At 47.3% G+C, this 19,030-nt stretch overlaps 7 protein-coding genes across 7 annotated transcripts; 4 read left to right on the forward strand and 3 right to left on the reverse strand.

Annotated features, from left to right (window-relative positions):
* Positions 1-6,692: 6,692 nt before the first annotated feature.
* Positions 6,693-7,685, reverse strand: TREMEDRAFT_65194 (uncharacterized protein; the record flags this gene model as incomplete). Its single annotated transcript, XM_007007341.1, has 1 exon — positions 6,693-7,685. The coding sequence occupies one exon, from the start codon at positions 7,683-7,685 to the stop codon at positions 6,693-6,695; it is 993 nt and encodes a 330-aa protein (XP_007007403.1).
* Positions 7,686-8,667: 982 nt separating this feature from the next.
* Positions 8,668-10,102, forward strand: TREMEDRAFT_65195 (uncharacterized protein; the record flags this gene model as incomplete). Its single annotated transcript, XM_007007342.1, has 7 exons — positions 8,668-8,701; positions 8,746-8,781; positions 8,828-8,943; positions 9,067-9,189; positions 9,335-9,508; positions 9,646-9,786; positions 9,911-10,102. 7 exons carry the CDS (start codon positions 8,668-8,670, stop codon positions 10,100-10,102), a joined length of 816 nt encoding a protein of 271 aa, XP_007007404.1.
* A 274-nt stretch (positions 10,103-10,376) lies between these two features.
* Positions 10,377-11,320, reverse strand: TREMEDRAFT_65196 (uncharacterized protein; the record flags this gene model as incomplete). The annotated part of the gene is made up of 4 exons (XM_007007343.1): positions 10,377-10,410; positions 10,611-10,628; positions 10,692-10,922; positions 11,226-11,320. 4 exons carry the CDS (start codon positions 11,318-11,320, stop codon positions 10,377-10,379), a joined length of 378 nt encoding a protein of 125 aa, XP_007007405.1.
* A 395-nt stretch (positions 11,321-11,715) lies between these two features.
* Positions 11,716-13,652, forward strand: TREMEDRAFT_65197 (uncharacterized protein; the record flags this gene model as incomplete). Its single annotated transcript, XM_007007344.1, has 3 exons — positions 11,716-11,890; positions 12,162-13,122; positions 13,331-13,652. 3 exons carry the CDS (start codon positions 11,716-11,718, stop codon positions 13,650-13,652), a joined length of 1,458 nt encoding a protein of 485 aa, XP_007007406.1.
* Positions 13,653-13,936: 284 nt separating this feature from the next.
* On the reverse strand, positions 13,937-15,933 carry TREMEDRAFT_45618 (uncharacterized protein; the record flags this gene model as incomplete). The annotated part of the gene is made up of 5 exons (XM_007007237.1): positions 15,250-15,933; positions 14,911-15,159; positions 14,550-14,834; positions 14,222-14,377; positions 13,937-14,020 (listed from the first exon to the last, which is right to left on the reverse strand). The coding sequence occupies exons 1-5, from the start codon at positions 15,877-15,879 to the stop codon at positions 13,937-13,939; spliced, it is 1,404 nt and encodes a 467-aa protein (XP_007007299.1). The 5' UTR covers positions 15,880-15,933.
* Positions 15,934-16,166: 233 nt separating this feature from the next.
* Positions 16,167-16,790, forward strand: TREMEDRAFT_65199 (uncharacterized protein; the record flags this gene model as incomplete). The annotated part of the gene is made up of 3 exons (XM_007007345.1): positions 16,167-16,449; positions 16,597-16,678; positions 16,730-16,790. 3 exons carry the CDS (start codon positions 16,167-16,169, stop codon positions 16,788-16,790), a joined length of 426 nt encoding a protein of 141 aa, XP_007007407.1.
* A 514-nt stretch (positions 16,791-17,304) lies between these two features.
* On the forward strand, positions 17,305-18,669 carry TREMEDRAFT_70051 (uncharacterized protein; the record flags this gene model as incomplete). The annotated part of the gene is made up of 5 exons (XM_007007401.1): positions 17,305-17,405; positions 17,453-17,897; positions 17,951-18,191; positions 18,232-18,370; positions 18,414-18,669. 5 exons carry the CDS (start codon positions 17,305-17,307, stop codon positions 18,667-18,669), a joined length of 1,182 nt encoding a protein of 393 aa, XP_007007463.1.
* Between the last annotated feature and the right edge of the window lie 361 nt (positions 18,670-19,030).

Here is a 19,030-nt window from a genome sequence, read left to right on the forward strand (position 1 = left end):
CACTCAGCGCAAATGACTCCTAATAGCTCCTTCCTAACCTCCTCCACTTCTTCATCTTCCTGTATACCAACAATCAGATCCATGGGATCAATAAGGTCACTCTCTCTTACTTCCTTTGTCCCTTGCAAAGCACGAAGTAGGTGTTGTAACCCAGAGCTAGTGCCGTCGAGTTCGTCGAACTTCGGCAACCCTTGGATCAGGTTACTCTCTTGCACCATCGTACTCCCCTTTCCAGAGTGGTAGTCTGCTCTTCTCGATAGTCCATCCGGAAGTGTAGCTTGTTTCCCAGGTCGATACACCATCTTAAACCTAAAGTTAGAGAGCTCTTCGACCCACCTGCCCTGTCTCGGGCTTAACTGTTTCGGTTCCATCCAGTATGTCAGGTTCAAGTGGTCCGTGAGTACTGTAGTCTCTACCTGTAATAGTAAGTGTCTCCTTCTTCTAAAAGCTTCAACAATAGCTAGCAGTTCCTTCTCGCCTACCGTATAGTTTAACTGCGCCGCTTGGAACGCTCCTGACTCGATAGCTACCGGATGTTCTTGCCCTAACTCGTTCACCTGCGATATTATGAAGCCCCACCCGAAGAACGAGGCATCTGTCTGTAGTAATGTCTTCAACGAAGGATCAAAGTGAGCTAATACCGGGGCCCTACACATCCTATCCTTCAGTTCTTTAAAAGCTCTTTCCTGCTCCATACCCCAAACAAAGGGTACATCCTTCCTTGTGAGATCATTGATCGGTTTAGCAATCCTGGAGAAGTTGGGAACGAAGCGCCGATAATAACTAACGACTCCCATAAACCCTCTGCTCTCTCTTAGGTTCTTGGGACGGGGAAAAGACACAACAGCGTCGATGTACTCTGGGTTACTAGACACCCCCTCCCGTGAGACCACAAAACCCAAGAAGACTACCGAATCTTTTTCAAACTCGCACTTACTAGCCTTAACGAACAGATTCGACCTCCAAGAACTTCGAACACCTTCGCCGTAGTTCCTCTCAATTCTTCCAACGTTTGACCATAGATGAGTATATCATCTATGTAGACAACCACTCCTTTCCCTAACAGTTCTCTAAAACTTTCATTCAGAAAATGCTGGAATACAGCAGGAGCGTTTCGCAGGCCATCTCGAACGACAAGAGACTCGAACATACCGTACTGGGTCCTGAACGCCGTCAAGTGCTCGTGCCCTTCCTTTACTCGTAGGAGTTGATAAGCTCCAATCAGATCTAACTTACTGAAATACCTCGCCTTTCTCAGTTCTTCGGTTATCTGACCGATCAGGGGCAGTGGATAGGCATCGGGTATCGTTGCTTCGTTTAACTTTCGATAGTCAATGACCATTCGCCATTGACCCTTTGCTTTCTTCGGTACCAGGAACATCGGTGATCCGTAGGGCGAATTACTGGGTCGAATTCTTCCGGCCGATATTTCGCGATCTAGGATGTCTCTCAGCGCACTTCTCTGATCTTCTCCGAGTGAGTAGAGTGGAGCAACCTTCAGGTTCGCCCCCTCCTTAAGCTCAAACTCCAGATCATACTCCCTTGAGGGAGGTAATTCTTCACCTCCCTTCCTCGGGTTAAACACATCGATGAACGGGTGGTATTGTTCAGGAACCACCTGATACAATTCCTCCTGTTCCTCCGGACTCAGTTCATCTTGGTCATCTTTGTCTCGGAGATCTATCGCGTCCGTCGGAGTTGGCAGCCCTATGGCTGCTAACTTCGCCACACTTGGTGGGGTTGGGATGGGGAATTTCACCGAGTTGTCTCTTCCATCAAGAACAACCCCTTCCTTCCTCATCCAGTTCCACCCTATCACAACATCCGCATCGCAGAGCGTTGTTACATCTAGACGAACGGATCGCACTTCGGCGTCCTTCGTCAAACTAAAACCAACTTCGACAAACTCGGTGATAGGTCCAGCGACACTAACCGAGCCATCAAACATGTGAACGGGTACGCTCACCTGGTATCGTCTCCTTCCTACACCTATCTTTGCCGCTGCCCTAGGGCTTATATATGAACAAGTAGCCCCAGTGTCCCAGAGCGTAGTTAGCTTGATTCCATTAATAAAAATGTCCGATTTAGGTTGATCTCTAGAAGTGGAAGAGAGGAGTAGATGATTATCGACATTGCATGAACAAGGGGTACTGAGTGGTGTATTTTTGTATGCACAATCCTCTGACTCCATCAGCTGTGTCTCTTTTATAGGTTTGGGAATAGTGGCCGAGAGAATATGGCGGACCCGCCGAGCCTCGCCTACTGCGACAGGTCCTCCTCTTTTCCCTGGTCCTCTTCTATCTCCCCATCTCCCCCAACTGCGTTCAAGTTCCTCCTCTGACCCAGAGGTACTGCGTTACCCCCCGATCCCCCGCCACGTTCGCCGAACTTTTCCCCCCACGGAGGCAACCATCCGACCTTTACCTTCGCTGCCCTCACCGGGCAATCCCTCAACCAATGTCCCCTCTCCCCGCACTCAGTACACTTCCCTTCCTTCTTCCTTGCCTCCCACAGTTCGGGAGGTGGCCTAGGCCATTGTCGGCGAAGTTCGTCGGCATTCGACGGAATGGTCTTGGCCTGCGTCGACGTAATATTCGCTTGCACTGCAGACTGCGCCGAAGTTTGCCTCCCCTCCCCTCTTTTCTCCTCTCTCCTCTCCACTCTCTGACTATCCACCACTAACACTTCCTTCACCCCCGTCTCCCTCTTCTTCTCCGCGTCCTTCTCCACCTTCCTTCTCCATAACCTGTTGTCCATGGGAATAACGAACTCCAATAACTCCTTGACGGTCCCAAAAGATTTACCGTGTCTAGCAATTTCATCTAGGAGGTGTGGTTTCAGCCCTTTCTTGGCTCGGTCAACCAGGTTTCCGTCATCAGACCACTTGAGTATCGCCACATGTCGTTGAAAGGCGGAGAAGTACTCCGAAGCTGACCCAGTCTGCTTTAGATCGTTAAGCAGTCGAGCTGCGGTTCCTTCTTCATCCGGATCACCAAAGTTTGTCTTGAGATATTTAACGAATTGATCATACTCCATAAGGTAGTCAGGAAGAGGTCGTTTAGCAAGATCGGGTTGGACGGCAAGAAGAGGTGTTTCGCGTAAATGAGAGATCATGAAGAAGACTTTCTTGGTGTCGTTGGGGAAAAGATGAGAGTTCAGTTCGTAATGGATCTCACACTCCGACAGAAATGCGGTCAACTTGTTCCTCTCCCCTCTCCAGAAGTCCGGGTTAGGCAGTTTTATTCCCTTCCGTTGTTCCCCAACCACTCTCGGGGTCGCCGAAGTTTGCCGTCCCATGGCGTACCTCACCCCTTCTGATATCCCTTCTGCAATACCGCCTACCGTCTCCCTTTCTCTTCTCTGCTCCCACTCTTCCCTACGCCTTCTCTCTTCCATCATGTCTTTGTTCATATTCGCCACCATCTGCATCAAGGCCAATATCACCCCTTGTGTACCTCCTTCTCCCAAGTTCGCCGTACTTCCAGTGTTTTCTGGTCGCGGGGTTTGATCCGATTCAACTGGGGATCCTATGGGTGGGAGAGCATTACCCGAAGGGGTAGGAGGATTAGGAGGAAATGGTGGAACGAACTCATCTCCTTGAATTGATCCCCCCACACTATCCTCCGCTCCAAGCTGCTGCCCCATTGCTCTGCTAAGCTCCTCCAGTGCCCTCCTCTCGTTCTCCTCCATCCTATCCCCGTCCCTACTCATACCTCGCGTAACTCTCCTATCTGGTTCCATAGAATCTTTGTACTTCTCCGAGGTTCGCACGGGTCGTCGGTAAGAGCGATCCTTGATACTGTCACGCCCGTCAAGCAAATACTTCCTAATAGACCGACGGTCGACGAACCTCGGCTAACTTGATCCTTCTTGATCGATGTCTCACCCAACCGGGAGGGTGCAGACGTCGAAAGGGGTGTAACTACGGCGTACTTCGCCGTGGTTGCTCTAACTGGGGTTTTGTTCTACTGATCGCAATGTATCTCGATTTGTAAATAGCTATCTCTATCTATCTTTCACTACTGACAACAATCAAGGATCGCTGAAGAACTTCAGCGATCTCCTCAGCTAATATTGTTTATTCCTCCTAGACGTTCATCCAACCCTCTTGCGCTTTGACGCACTTCGACGCACTTCCTCCAACTTCCCCGAGCCCCCGGCTATCCTCTTCCTCCTCCGACTAACTCCGCCTAACGTCGCCGTAATTCTGCTCCCATTGTCCCTACCTAGCCTAACTCCGTCTAACTTTGCCGTACTTCTGCTCCCATTGTCCCTACCTAGCCTAACTCCGTCTAACTTCGCCGTACTTGGTCTCAGATGTCCTGAGTTACGTGTAGAGTAAAGAAGTTAAAGCGTGATGGGGGTTTTGATGGTCAAAGGAGGGTCGTTGTTGGTGGAATAATGGAGTGTCACGACGTAGTTCGTGACAACAACCAGAGATCGTCAAAGATCCCTGGGAACTTTGGTCCTTAAGTACTTCGTTCTTCCCTAACTTCGCCAATGCAGAACTTTGTTCAACTCGAGTCCCCGAGCTTTGTACCTTGTGAACTTCGCCCCCGACAAAGTTCATCCCTAACCTCGTATCTCCCTAACTTTGTATCCCACGAACTTCGTATCTCACTAACTTCGTACCTCACTAACCTCCTACATGACTAACTTCGTCCTCGATGAAGTTAGCCTACTAATACCCTCGTGGGTGGTGAAGTTCATAAGAACTGGATTGTTGATGGTAAGTTGATGTCCAAAGGAACTTCGTTTGATGGGAAAGGATGATGTCACGCGGCGCGACAGGGTCATAACACATTGAGAGAGCAGCAGAGATGACAGATGACGGAGTGATGATGTCAAGAGGGACTGTGATAGCAAGGACTAGCGGTATTGAGCTTGGACTGACTGTGTTTGACAAATAAGATTCATACAGTTGGGTGTAAAAAGTCATGTCCGCGCGTTTCATAGTAATTTGGCTGGGAAACTCTCTTCTTAAAATTGTGGAGTCTCTATCTTTGACACAACTTGATGCATGACAATGAAAGTCCACTATGTTGTTGATACAATTCTCCTCTATTCAGATAGATAATTAGTTTTGCATCTTCAGTATGAAGATCTGTCGTAAACCTACTTGAAAGATGATGCATTTTGGTCAAAAAGCGACTTTTTGGGCAGTCTTTGGCCAAAGTGCCTCCTCTTCCGGTCATCGCCATGCATTGTTGTCCAGCATATGTACCAGCAAAGAATGCCTCGGATTGTTTATCTTGGATAGATGTACAAAATTCATTATGACGTAAGCCGTGCATATTGTCAGCTGAAGGAGATATCACACAACAAAGTGGGACGTCATGATTTCCCAGCCAAATTACTATGAGACACGCGGACATGACTTTTTACACCCGACTGTATAACTGACAAAACTACTGAAAAGTACAACTTCATATAGACCAAAGCTAGTTACCGTCTGCAAATACGGTTTGTCACCTTTGACCACCTGTAGTATCACAAAGGGTGTGACAAGTCAAGCAAAAGTTGGGGAAGGGTATTCAACCAGCAATCAGCGGTAGTGTTAACCACCAATTAACAGGCCTTTTTGTCACAGTGGTTTAGATGTCCTGAACACTGTCACATTGGGCACTGTTATATCAAGCCAATGCTGGTTAGTTGGTCCTCGTGACATGTAGCTACCATATGTAACTATTGTCTGTAAAAACTGTCTGTAATTACCATCTGTAACTACCATTTGCAACCACAGTTGGCACCTACAGTCTGCACTGACCTTTTGATCCTAATCAATTTTGAGTCACTATGCCTTTGTGTCACAAACGTCGTTTCTTCTTCTCTACTGACCGACGGTCGACAAACCTCGGCTAACTACGTCGTAGTGGGGCGTCGTTGTCTCACTAAGACAGGGTACTCGTCGAGGAACTACGGCTAACTTCGCCGTAGTGATTCGTCGAGTGGTAAACTGATAAGATGATCGTCGATGAACTGCGGCTAACTTCGCCGTAGTACGTTGAACTGCTCGGTGGTAGCTCTCCTTAACTCGAAGGTTGTAGCTACTGAATATATCTCTCGCTACTGACAACAATCAAGGATCGCTGAAGAAGTTCAGCGATCTGTAAACTATCTATACTACTCCTCTCCTCTCATAGAACGTCTCTCAACTCCTGCACTGCCTCACGCTCAGTCCCCTTCGTTCAACTTCGCCGTACCTCACCGTTCCTCGCCATATCCCCGATATCCTACTGTTCACTTCGACTAACTTCGCCTAACTTCCCTTGTCCTGCCCTCCCTCGGCTGCCTTCCACTAACTTCGCCGTAGTTCTCCGCTAGGCGGGGTTATCGTGACAAATCCCCCCTTTGGTTCTCGTAACTTCGTCGTAGTTGGTCTCAGGGGTTCGAGTGGAGGTTGGTGATGGTGAAAGGAGGGTCGGTGATGGTGGTTGTCAGGGATGTTACGATGTAGTTCGTGACACTTTGATCCCATACTTGTTCTAAGTTCTGATGTTCATTCACAACAAGTGGGAGCTGTTTTTGTCATACTGTAAGCACATTCCTGGATCTAACAGACACACTCTCTGTCTCACTCTCATGCATATGGATTCCTTAACTTCTAGCACCTCATCTTGCTACAAGTCTCACTCAGTCTTCACCATGAGCCCCTGGTCTGATTGACTGTAAGAACTCAGGGTCCCAACCGCTCAATCATCCCAGGAGAAAAAAGGGTTTGTGTCCTCTGTGGGTTCCTCACCAACTGCTTTCAATGCATCAGCTTCAGTCAGTGTAAACTGGTCTGTTATCTCTCCAGTCTCAGTTGCTGGACCACGTGTTTGCCCCCCATCAGGTACTGCGTAATCCACTGTATCATCCTCTCGGATCCGCCGGGTGTGGGCGTTCATGTCATCAGTCACCAGTATCTTTGTTTTCTTGAAGTGTATGCTAGTGAGCCTCACACCTTTTGCCTTTTGAGAACTCTCAATATGTGTTCGAGTCCCAGTCCCGATCTGATAGTAGTCCCCTGGTCGGTCCTCATGCACAAGCAATGTCGGAAACCCAGTGCCTCTCTCCCTAGTGTATTCCACCTCAAGTTCTTGAGCACCCCTGAAAGAAATGCTTGCCTTCGAATTGTCCTTGGTCAGCACACATATCATCCCCCCCCACCCTGTTTCTCCTGCGTGGGCAGTGAGCTTACATGAACCGTCATCGGCCAAGTAATACTTCATGATGTATCGCTCCCAATTGTTGTACTTGCCCTTTGTTGTGGCCAGGTAGCCTTGGAAATTTTTGACTTCAATGTCATCTGAATTAACACGTCGAACTTTGTCAAAGCCGCCTGTAGATTGATTGTTTTCGACATCTTTTTTGGCTTGATCAAGAGTATACGTGCTGAACCGCTCAAATGCCTCTGCCATAACCGGAGCTCTTTGATCACTCGCCCACAATTTCATGTCCGAAAGCTTGCCTCGAGGCTTGTCGAGAAGTTCACTAGTTTTCTGCCAGAGGATTCTATCTGGGTTGGGCCAGGCAGATTCCCGGGCGAACGCATCAACAACCCAATCAGTGTCGTGAAGACCGTGTTGACGTTCTGTTCCATCTTCTTCAAACGTCTCGTGTAGCACTTCCTTGGCTCTGGTCTTGATATTTGAGAGAGCCGTTCGCAAACCATCTGTTAGGTCTTCCGCGGTTTTAATCATGGTGACCAGCGTGATCGTTTGGTTAGATGAAGTAAAGAGAGTCGGTCTCGTGTGCGTACGGGATTATTGGCTAGTGGAGTAGGTATGTTTTCTGTTCTGTCTGTTATGTCTAGTCAGTTGGGGTGGGTGTTTATGGTGCTGAGCAAGGTTTACTGCCTTTTAAGCTAAAATCTGTCGTCTCGGCGGGAGCATCGCCTCGATAATGAAGGGAGGACGTGAAGATCTGACTTTCAAATGCGCTTCTCTGGTCCTGCACCTATCATCGCGTACGGTCAAAGACGAAGCGAGAGCGATAGAGTGAAAGGACGGGCCCGAATCGTACGACAGACCGGCCATGATCGAATAATCGAACGATCTTCCTATGTTGCGTTTTGAAAGCGGTGTAGCACAGCATCGAAAGACGGATCATGACAGGATGACGCGGTCGAGATGTTTACATTCGTCGTATTCGAGCTGTGCGGGGAGCTTCGATTATGGGGGAGAAGTCAAAGGAGACGTGGGGATTGAACCCTCGTCGAGGGAGTTTGTTCTTGCTCTCTGTAGGCCGTACGAGTCTGAGTCATGAAGACCATTGGAGACGGTGACCGGGGAAGGGTTTTGATCAAGTTTCTAGCATCAGTTTGTATGTAAGTCGTTGGGTCGAAGGCAGAGTAGCGTGGGAAGGAAGACGGTGTGTTAGGCTGTTGGCCGACTTCATCGGACGAACGTGTTCTTCTGAGAATGTCAGTTGGCGTAAGTCGTGAGAATAACGCCTTGTGAGAACGCGAAGGTCGAATAAGCATAAAGTCGACGGTGTGAATGATTGGAGATGACCAACATATGCAAGATGGAACGAACGATGACCATGAATGTGAAGATGGAGATAGAGGAATGGATCGTTTTGTTTTCTTGTTTTCTTTCGTATTTATCCGACACGTTGTCCCCGACCGAGTCCAAATTCTAAAGTAGAAACACCTCTCCTCAACCGTCCAACGATATCAAAATGAGTGTTAAAGGGTACGAACGTGACATCCCAGGTACTGTAAACGCTACCCTTGAAACTTTACTTACTGACGTTCAGATGTTCCAGAGGCTTTACTCCAAGAGCTTGAGAACGGTTCGTCTCCCTCCTTCCCTTCACGTTGTCTGGGACTGATGAAAAGAAACTGCCAACAAACGGTATCGTATGCTCCAGTATATGGCTAAGACAACTCTGGAGCATTTGGAAGTAGTGCGACCTAAAGTCAAGGATATCGCTGGTTTCTGGCTTTACACCTTGGTACGTGCCCTTTGATCCTTCACCCTCCTCATCCTTCTCAACCACATGCAGTTGCTCCATCGATACCGTCGACTTTCGGGAAATCAAATGTCTGAGGTCATAATGGCGGAAATCTGATGACAGTCAAACCATGTCGCTCTCGAACCCCTTTTTGCGCTTAAAGAAGACCAAGAAGCTATGAACTATTGCACGGACGTAGAATTGGTCATCGACCCGAAAGACCCAAGGGCATTCAAAATCATCCTCGTAAGCTTTCCTCAACTCAAATGACCTGGCATTGTGTTCCCTTTTCCTCCCATGAATTGTGATTCTCAGAAAGATAGGTGAAGATGAGTGGAAAGGAACATACCGGAAGATGAAGATTTATCAAGCTATATTGCTTATTCGCAAGCATTTCAAAGAGAATCCCTTCTTCACCAACGACAAGCTCATCAAGGCTTATGAACTTCCTAAGAATGTTGAAGATTCCGAAGAGGAGGCGAAAATTGAGGGAGAGACGTCTAAAGTGGAAGGAGAGATCACCAAAGAGATGCGCGATTTTGATCAAAGTGATCTCAATTCGACCGTAAGTCCGTTCTGCCACCAAAGCTCTCTTATCCTGTTGGGAGACTTCATGTCTTTCAGCTTTTCGTTGGTCGTTGAAGATACGGCATTGTAAAGGCCAGCACGACCGCAAGATATGGCGATAGACTAATTTGACAGAGCATGAAGATTGACTGGAAATCAAGTGAAGTGGATCTATGTGCCAAATTTCCTAGACAGATGTCAGAAGGAGAGATCGATTACGATGGTGACAAGGGGTCCTTCTTTTACTACTTCACCGCGGAAAACGATCCATATGCCGTGAGTCTATTCTCGTCCCACATTCTTTGCCCAACTTTCGCATATATCACAGGGCAGCCTGCCTACATAAAGCGCCTCCGAATATGGCGGAGGCCTTGAAAATTTGATTTTAGCTGACCTCCAGGTCGGCCCAATTTTATCGCAAGACGTACTCACAGAACCTATCGAATACTTTACCGGTAGAGCTGATAACTGCCGTGAAGCAGAGTACAGCGAAGACGAAGAAGATGAGGAGGACGATGAGGATGAGGATGAGATTGACTTGGAAGAGGAAGAGCCACGTGATCTAAAGCGTAGGAAACTCAACGGCGCTTAATCTACCGTATCTCTCGATCTTCCCCTCCGTAAATCCAGTCCACAATCGTTCATATCTTCCCATCAAAATTCCTACCGCCTATCAGTTGATACCACCCTTTACAAGCCGATATCACCAGTTTATCAGCCAGGATTTCACCCATGTAGAGTGAGTCTTCGAAAGTCGTTCGCAGGCGCCATGAGTTTTCAAATGTGTAAAACGTCCAAAATCGAAGTGTGTAGAACCAAAGTGCAGAAGTAGGCAGTAATGTAATGTGATGCATTCCCTATGAGTTCTATCGCCTGCCAGAGTTTGTCGATAATTGCGCTCTGCGAATTAGTGACGTACTGGTATATCTCTTTCCTTTCTAGCTCTCGATGCTCTGATCTAGAGCTGTGGACTGTGATTTTGATGATACAGTCAGGTAAGTCTTGGAGAGAGAGTGAAACACGCAGAAAGAGGAAAACGTAAAAGCACCCCATATAACGAATCGACAACTGAGAAAAAGAGAGGAGACAAAAAAACCCACCTTGCAGCCATAGCGGATCTATGTCGTTCTTCTAACCATTTATAAACTTCACTACCACCCTCTTCTCCTTCCAAAACTGACAATATCTCCCTCGCGATCCTCGTCTCTCTCGGTACACCAGCTTTGCGACCTCTCTCTGCGGCTCTGTATATCCAACGTATGGCTTGACCTATTCGTTGTCTTTCGTCCAATGCTTTGGGCACATCTTTGGCTCGACGGGAGATGACAACGGATGTCACTCTGACAGCTGGTGATACGAGGGAGAGGGCGCGATGGATGAGGGGGACAGGAGGGAGGTTTGTAGCTCTTTGACTGGTGGTCAATCGCAATTTCTTCACTGATTATACTTTATCCTCCATTATAATCTGATCGCCATCTCCCTTACTCGATCTTCTTTCTCGTCTCGGCTTTACGGTATGATAGAAAGACCCTCTACAGTATATCCCCTAAGTCATCTCAATCTAGATTCCGGGATTGAGGCGGGGTTCAATCGACTTGAGATTATCCTCCTGCTCAAGCATACACAGTCGTAGAAAATAGTGTATATCATGATATGGATTGATAGGCTATCCAACAGTGATGTGATGTATGTGAAACAAGGAAGAAAAGACCCACATCGATTCCAACATCCTTGACATACGTCGTTGAGCTTGAGACTTCTTGCCATCTCGCATCAACAAATTAGTCATCAATTCCAAAGCCGGATCCATCTTCGGAGGTAGAGTAGAAGGATCATATCCTCTTCTAACTGGTACTTCAGTTGGTGGTCGTGGACGCGAAAAAGATGTAGAGGGGGATGGTCGGTTGAGTATAGAACTGAGAGCGTCGAACCCCGAGCTGGAAGATTGTGTTGTGGTGGCGTATGTCTTCACACTTTCTCTAATATCATAAATGGATTGTTGTTTGCTGAAGGAGACTAGAGTCCTGAGTGTGTTTCGAAACATCTTGAGGTGCAGAAGACGAAGTACGAAGACAGGGCTGAATATGAGGGGGGTGGACAATTTCTGCTTGTATGAGAGAAAGTTTCCCACGGTCGTCAAGAAATTCATGGAAAAGTTCAAAAGTTCGAGTTCTGGATCTAGAATTGCTTCAAGTAACAACCAAAATGGCGAAGAGAACTTCAGACGCAGCGGGATCAGAGTCCAATGGGAAGGTTCAGGATAGAGGGCAGGGAATACCCAGAGAAGGACAGAAGGTAGATGACGAAATGGGCGAGTTTGAGGATCGTTGGGAGGATGATATTGAATCGGAAGAGGATATGCAGGAGGGGGAGAATGATGGTGGGTAGTACTTGTCTTCTCCTTTCCTCACATCTTGCCATATCTGTCATCCAAGATATGTGTCTCTCAGACTGATACTATGATGGCTTGTCTTGCTTCTCCATTTCGCAATGACATTTGTCCTCGCTCACATGACACGGACCATCCTCTCTTTCCTCTCTCAACTTTTCGCCTGGGCATGTTGAGGCTGGACAGCATGAGCTATTGAAGATTGGGAAAACTCCCAATCACATGAGGAGGATTTTATGTTGAGTTGAGAGTTGATCACCAGACTTTACCCCCGCAATGGAAGACGATCAACCTTCTCAACCCCGCAAACAAACCTATTTACCAGGAACCAAGCTCGATGCTGATGAACAACTCACTCCCGACCTTTCCGTTTACCTCCTCCTACATTCACTCTCTTACGCTTGGCCTTGTCTATCTTTCGATATCCTCCATGACGATTTAGGTTCTTCTCGAACTTCATACCCACACACCGCATTTATTGTTTCTGGTACACAAGCAGGTACGATCCCTGGACAAGGTCGAGCCAAAGATGAAGTAGTTATCATGCGTCTTTCTGGTTTAAGCAAAACTCAACAATTTTCCGATTCCGATTCTGAAAATGAATCAAACGATGAGAATGATATTGAAGAAGATTCCAAATTAGATTTCTTAACCATACCTCATATCGGTAATGTTAACAGAATCCGAGCTGCTCCTACTTTACTCAATTCAACTATTCCTGATCCTTATCATGTTGCAACTTTCAGTGAAACTGGTAAAGTTCATATATTCGACGTACGACCATATATCGATACACTTTCAGGACCTTCTAAACCTCGTCAAAAAGTTCCCATACATACCATCAATAATCATGATAGATCAGAAGGTTTCGCTTTGGAATGGGGTCAAAGTGGTTTGTTAAGTGGGGATTGTGATGGGAAAATTTATAGAACGGTGTTAACTGAAACGGGTTTTAAAACGGAACAAAAATCTTTTTTAGGACATGAGAATAGTGTTGAAGATATTCAATGGAGTCCAAACGAAATGGGAGTTTTCGCTTCTTGTTCAGCTGATAAAACTGTTAAAATGTGGGATGTTAGACAAAGATCAAAACCTGCTTTGAGCGTCATGGCACATGATGAAGATGTGAATGTTATCAGTTGGAATAAAGAAGTTGATTATCTGTTAGTTAGTGGTGGTGATGAAGGTGGTATAAAAGTATGGGATTTGAGAATGTTTAAGCAGTGAGTGGTCCTTTTTTCTTTTTTCGTCTTCACTGGATCTCTTTTCAAAATCATATATCGTCCTTATCAACCCTATAACATCTAGACGGTTCCTACTTTTCCATCCAAAGGTAATCACTTTCGGTCAAAGAAGAAGGAGGAGGAGGAGGAGGAGGAGGAGACAGGTGCCGGGAGATACTGTAAGACAGATCATCGTGCTGACCACCAGACAACCATCACCGGTCGCTCACTTCACTTGGCATACCGCTCCTATAACTTCAGTCGAATGGGATCCTAATGACTCTTCCGTCTTCGCTGCATCTGGTGCAGACGATCAACTCACTTTATGGGATTTATCCGTGGAACAAGATGATGATGAAGTACCTATATCTTCACAAGACGGACAGAATTTGAGTATTCCACCACAACTTTTGTTCGTTCATCAGGGTCAGAGGGATGTAAAGGAATTACATTGGCATCCTCAAATACCTGGAGTGGTAATTAGTACAGCTTCCGATAGTTTCAATGTTTTCAGAACTATTTCTTCTTGATCTTTCGCTCATAATCTGTTATAAAATTACTTTGCATGTGTATGGAAAGAAGAGAGATGAATTGATATATTTGCATTTGCATTTTGTCACAACATGAGATTTTGCGATGTACAATTTTGGATCGTTACAACCTTCCTCTACCGAAGCTCTATCATCTCACACTTTCCCACCATCATCGCGACACCCGTGCTGCAAACTGATAGCTGACTTATATAGCTCACCAGATATATTATGAATCTGACTCAAATCCAACCCTGCCAGAAGTCTGAAGATGGACATTAGAATCACTTTTCAAAATGCCCAAACTCCCACTTGAAACAATCCACACATTCAGTCTCTGGAGCTTGTTTGGGCACACCACCATGTTTCTCCCAACCCCCATCATCATCATCATCATCACCTCCAGCCTCTTCACTACCCTTTTTTGGACCTCGCCGACGCCAGCCCCAAAAGTCGAAAAAGTGAGCGAAGGAGCTGAGCATGGTCTCGGCTTGAAGACGGACTGTTTCGAGGAGATTGAAAAGTGGTACGACTTGTTTGACTGGTGATGAGATGGAGAAGGAAGAAACAAGTTCTGTGTCGTTCTCCGTTCCTGGCCATGGTTCTGCCAAAAGCTTGTTGATCACTTCGCCTATTCGATGTGTGCGGACGTCGACGGACCAACCTTTGACAGTGACTGTGTCATATAGAATTGTTTGGCCTGTGTGACATTTACTCTCGAGAGCCTATTCGTCAGGTCCTCTCCCCCAAAAGTTGCGGATATGCTATATCCTCCCACCCAAACATGAGAGGGATCCACGTACAAACCACTCTGTAGGGAGAGAGACATTATGGAAGTTCAGAGGGATATACAATGCTAAAATGGACATAGACAAATAGCTGGAAGTGTAGACTCACAAAGCCAGCTGCGTAACAGCCTGAATATCCGCCCGTGCACGCGCCCATGGGAATTGGATCAGCTGTATGATACAAATGGGTGATCCCTGTCTTCTCCGATGGCATACCTGGTGGAAGAGGCAAATGAAGACGTTCAGCAGGTAAGCGCTCGCCGGGAGCTTCGTAAGTCACCACGGGGACACCGAAAGAAAGCCCTATCATGGCTGATACGGCACCGCCAAGGGAGTGACCGACGAGCCAAATAGTAGCGTTGGGATACATGTAGGTGATATTGTTGTATAGATTCTATTTGTCAGCATTTGGTGATACGTGTCCTTCATGACCCGGCGACAAATGATTAGGGCAAAGAGTTTAGACGCACCGTGCCTACGGTGGCATATACACTGTCCGATACTAACGCATCCTCCAGACACTGTTGCTCGCATCTGTACCCTCCAGAATAACAATCGCATACTGTGCTCCACGAAAAATCAACCCTCGCGCAACAGCAGGAGAAGAGGAGATTGTCATTAAACTTGTCGTTTTTAGCCGTTGGACCTCCTATACCGAATACACCTGCTGAAGTGCCCTTGAGAGCGATGATGACTGTCTCATTGTTAGGATCGGCGAACTGTCATTCAGTGACTATATCTATAATCTACATGTGATCAAACCTCCGCAGGATGTGCGAAGCGTGGGTTAGGAGCGAGACGGTACTTACCACATGCCCCCTTAATCCATCCGCATCGGGTTCCCAACCTATAGGAGTAGAAGCATTCCACTGTTCGCCTAGAGGGTACCATTCCCCTCCGTCTGGAAGAACATAAGCATTACTCGCCATTTTGGCTAGAGTCATCAAGGTTTGTCTATCCCGGACATCTGGTCCCATAACTTCTACATCGTCCCATTCACCTTCTTGATCTGCATAGTCGGGTGCGAGCCATCCCGTCTCGACGGTAGAATTGATTCCTAGACTTCTAGTACGGCGATTACGAGCCGCCCAGGCCCATGAGAGTATATGCGGTGGACGATCACGCGGACGTCGGATGGTCATGGGTCGAGTACGGACAGTGAGGGGAACCGCGGCTAAATCAGGTGAAGGGTTGTCGAGAAGATAAACAGCTTGATCTGCTTCTGATAAAGGATAAAGCGATGGAGGGGATACGAGGGATTGTGAAGAGGTAGGATCATGTAACAAAAGAGTGGGTTGGGTGAGATTGGTGATGGAGTGAGAATGAGCATGAATGGGGCGGAACGTGAGTGGTTGGGAAAGTGAAGGTGGCGACTGGCGGGAAGGATGGAAAGATGGGAAGAGATGAAGGGCGAGTTGAGTGATGAGAGCTATGTGCATGTTGACTGTATCCTCGACGTCGAGGCAAAGCCAGGGATAGGGAAGGCGTCTTTGTCGCACTTGTTCGACTTGAGAAGCTTATCGTCCTGGGGATCCGGAAACAATGGGGACGACAAGAAGGATGGCGACAGCGATGGCGAGGGTGGCGGCGGGGGTTGACACGTGTACACGTGGCGTTTATTATGCGGCTAGTGGTGCAAGTGATAAGCCTTTCATTGCAAAAGTGTTCCCGATAGATCCATATTTCAAAACCTAGTATCCAACAAATCATCTGGCAGATAAGAATCATGGCCACCTTAGCCCTCACTCACCCACTTATCCGACCGTCAGCACTATCAGCGCTCAGCTTGAGAATATCTACGGCCATTTTCGCTCGACCGGCTTGGTCCCTTCCTTGTGTCCCTTCCACCTCCTCCGTCCCTCTCACATCATGGTATGCCCCACTGTTACCCGCCCTCGATAGTCTGCTCGAACTCTTTCCGCCTTTTCTCCTCACGGCACCGAAAAAGAAGACGTCTCATTCGAGAAAGAGCATGCGCAGTGCCAATAAAGGGTTGAAAAATAGAACAAGTAGGTTGAATTTCTCTCCGATCATTCCTATGTCGCTTGCTGTCCCCTATTCCTGTATTTTCTCCCTGTCTCATATGCTCTGAGCCCGTTCTTCCGTCTGTCATGTCAAATGGTATAGTGCTCCGAGTGACAAGGGACTAACATCAGACTTCTCCCACTGCGCAGCTTGCGGACAGGTCAAGTTGATGCACAATGTCTGCCCTTACTGTTACTCTCAGATATCCCGAAGGTGAGTTTCCTGAAGTCATGATTGGGCCATTGTGTTTAAGCTGACGAAGAGATGGAAGAAAGAAGCAAGAGGGGAAATCAGCGAGACGCTCCATATTCCCAAATCCACATGATCTCCTGCGGCCGAGCGTTCTTTTTCCACCCCGCCAACATATCCAACTGAGTGTGTTTCCCTACGGATGTCATCTGGATCGTCGTCACGGGTATAGTCAGCAGGAAAGGGACATCAAAAATCCGCTTCTCATCGATCTGACGTCTGAGATGGAACATTGTTCGAGGCATGAGGTATGGTGCGCGCGGAGTGACAAAAGGGAGGGGAGGGTCGTAGTAGTAGTAATGCTCCGTGATCCGTGAAACTTCTGTTGGTTTCAATGATATGCATGTTCATGGCCGGTCTATCAACCATCGGCCTCAGTACCGCCAGTACCGCTAGCTATTGATATATCCTCTCGCAAGATCCCAAAGCATATAAGGATACTGACGATAGGATCGAAACTACTGTGAATTAGCCTCTGAGAGCTATGAAGTTTGACAGTTCAAATTTCACCTCCCGAAATTACTCTCTCTGTCAGTTTCGCACACTTGACTTACTCCGACAACATCTTCTATCCCCTCTTCACTTGCCAAATGTACTGGTACATATCTTTCCTGCGTCCACCTCCTGTGACTGCACCAGCTTCAAGCACCATCCTCATCACTCCTCAAGTCGCCAACGACCTCCGTACCGAGTGTGTGTTCTTCTAACCTTTCTTCTTCCCCCTTTACTGACGGATAGACTTCGATATGATCCTACTCCCCTCGTTTTCACATGGCAACGTGTGTCGCCTTCATCCGATCCTCCTCTTCCATTCTCAGGACTGACCACTTTTCTTCCTCCCGAAAGCACATACCGACCTATCCCTATTTCCCTGCCAAAAGTAGCAAAGAAAGGCGAGCGATGGCGTCTGGGTATCTTCTCCAATCCAGCTATAGGTTCCTTGGATCAACTCAAGATACTTGGAAGCCTATTGGAACATCCTGATGTGGTTGGAGTATGGAGCGAGGGGATGCTCCTCACTTCACCTGTACTCACGGGAAAGAATGACGGGAAAGTTGGAAGTGGGAAGGGAAAGGGAAAAGAAGAGGATATGCCAAAACAAGGACGTATATCCAGAGAGTGGGCCTTGGACAAATCTACAACGCTAAGAATAGTCGAGCAGACATCGTTTGATCTTGACAAGGTAAGTACTAGTGTGTCCTCCTTACAGGTTTTGTCCCAATGTGCTGACTGCAGAAAATTTGGGATTCAGGTCTCGCTCTGAGCGCCTGGTTATGGCAGTTACTGCGATCATCTCTCTCCACCAAGAACAAATATGCTCAGAGCTTAGTATGCGATATCCTAGAGGTTTTGCGCTCAGAGGGAGGAGAAGTGCTGGAACTAGGAAGCGGTACAGGTCTGGTGTCTATCGCGTTATCATTAGCGATGACCCAAACTGATCGGCGAGGTGTTGTGAAGATAACAGCAACTGATCTGGGTTAATTCTTTGGTTGTTCGTGATCGCAGCTGACATGCAGAATCGGCGATGGATCTGATGGACGAAAACATTGCTCTGAATCAGCATCTCTACGAATCGGTCGTCTTATCAGCCAAAGTGTTGGACTGGGAGCGACCTCTTCCCCCTGAGATCGCTCAAAACCGGCCTCGCCTAGTTATGTGAGCTGTTTGTACGATTGACATGGTGTTGGCTGAAGAGAAGAGCCGCAGATGTGACTTATAACACTGCTTCTTTCCCTTCACTCCTGCGGACGATTTCTTCTTTATTGATGACGCCTGAGGGTAATATGCAGCCAGTCCTGTTATTGGCATACAAAGAGCGTGATCCGGGAGAAAGAGAATTGTGGGACATGCTTCGAGACGCAGGCGTGAACATGAAACTTGTAGACAAGGTCAGAGGTTGTGAGGAAGGGGAGGAAGGAACGGTGGAAATTTGGTCCGGCACTTGTCATTCATGATGCAGAGAACGTCTACGATGCATTTCTAGGCTTGTTAGTCATAAGAGAGGCCTCGCGACTTCAACTCAGTCGAACGGATGGGGATGCTTTGGTGCTATGCCAGAAAGTAATCTCAGAGGTAAGAGAGGAGAAGGATCAAATGCCACCTTCTGCTATGGATACAAAGACGTGGTCACCTGTCCGTTTCCTCCTTTAAGTAACTTACTTACAATTGTACCTTACATTTCTACATCTTACTCCAACTTCTCAAACATATTGTCCCGTATATCTACTCTCAACCTATCATCAGTCTTCGGCCAATCAAAGCAAATCAGCCCTCGTCCCATGCATTTCCCCCCTCACCAGCCCAACGAGGCCGAAC

This window comes from Tremella mesenterica (genome assembly GCF_000271645.1).
Source record: "Tremella mesenterica DSM 1558 unplaced genomic scaffold TREMEscaffold_13, whole genome shotgun sequence".
NCBI classification, from domain to species: Eukaryota; Fungi; Basidiomycota; class Tremellomycetes; order Tremellales; family Tremellaceae; genus Tremella; species Tremella mesenterica.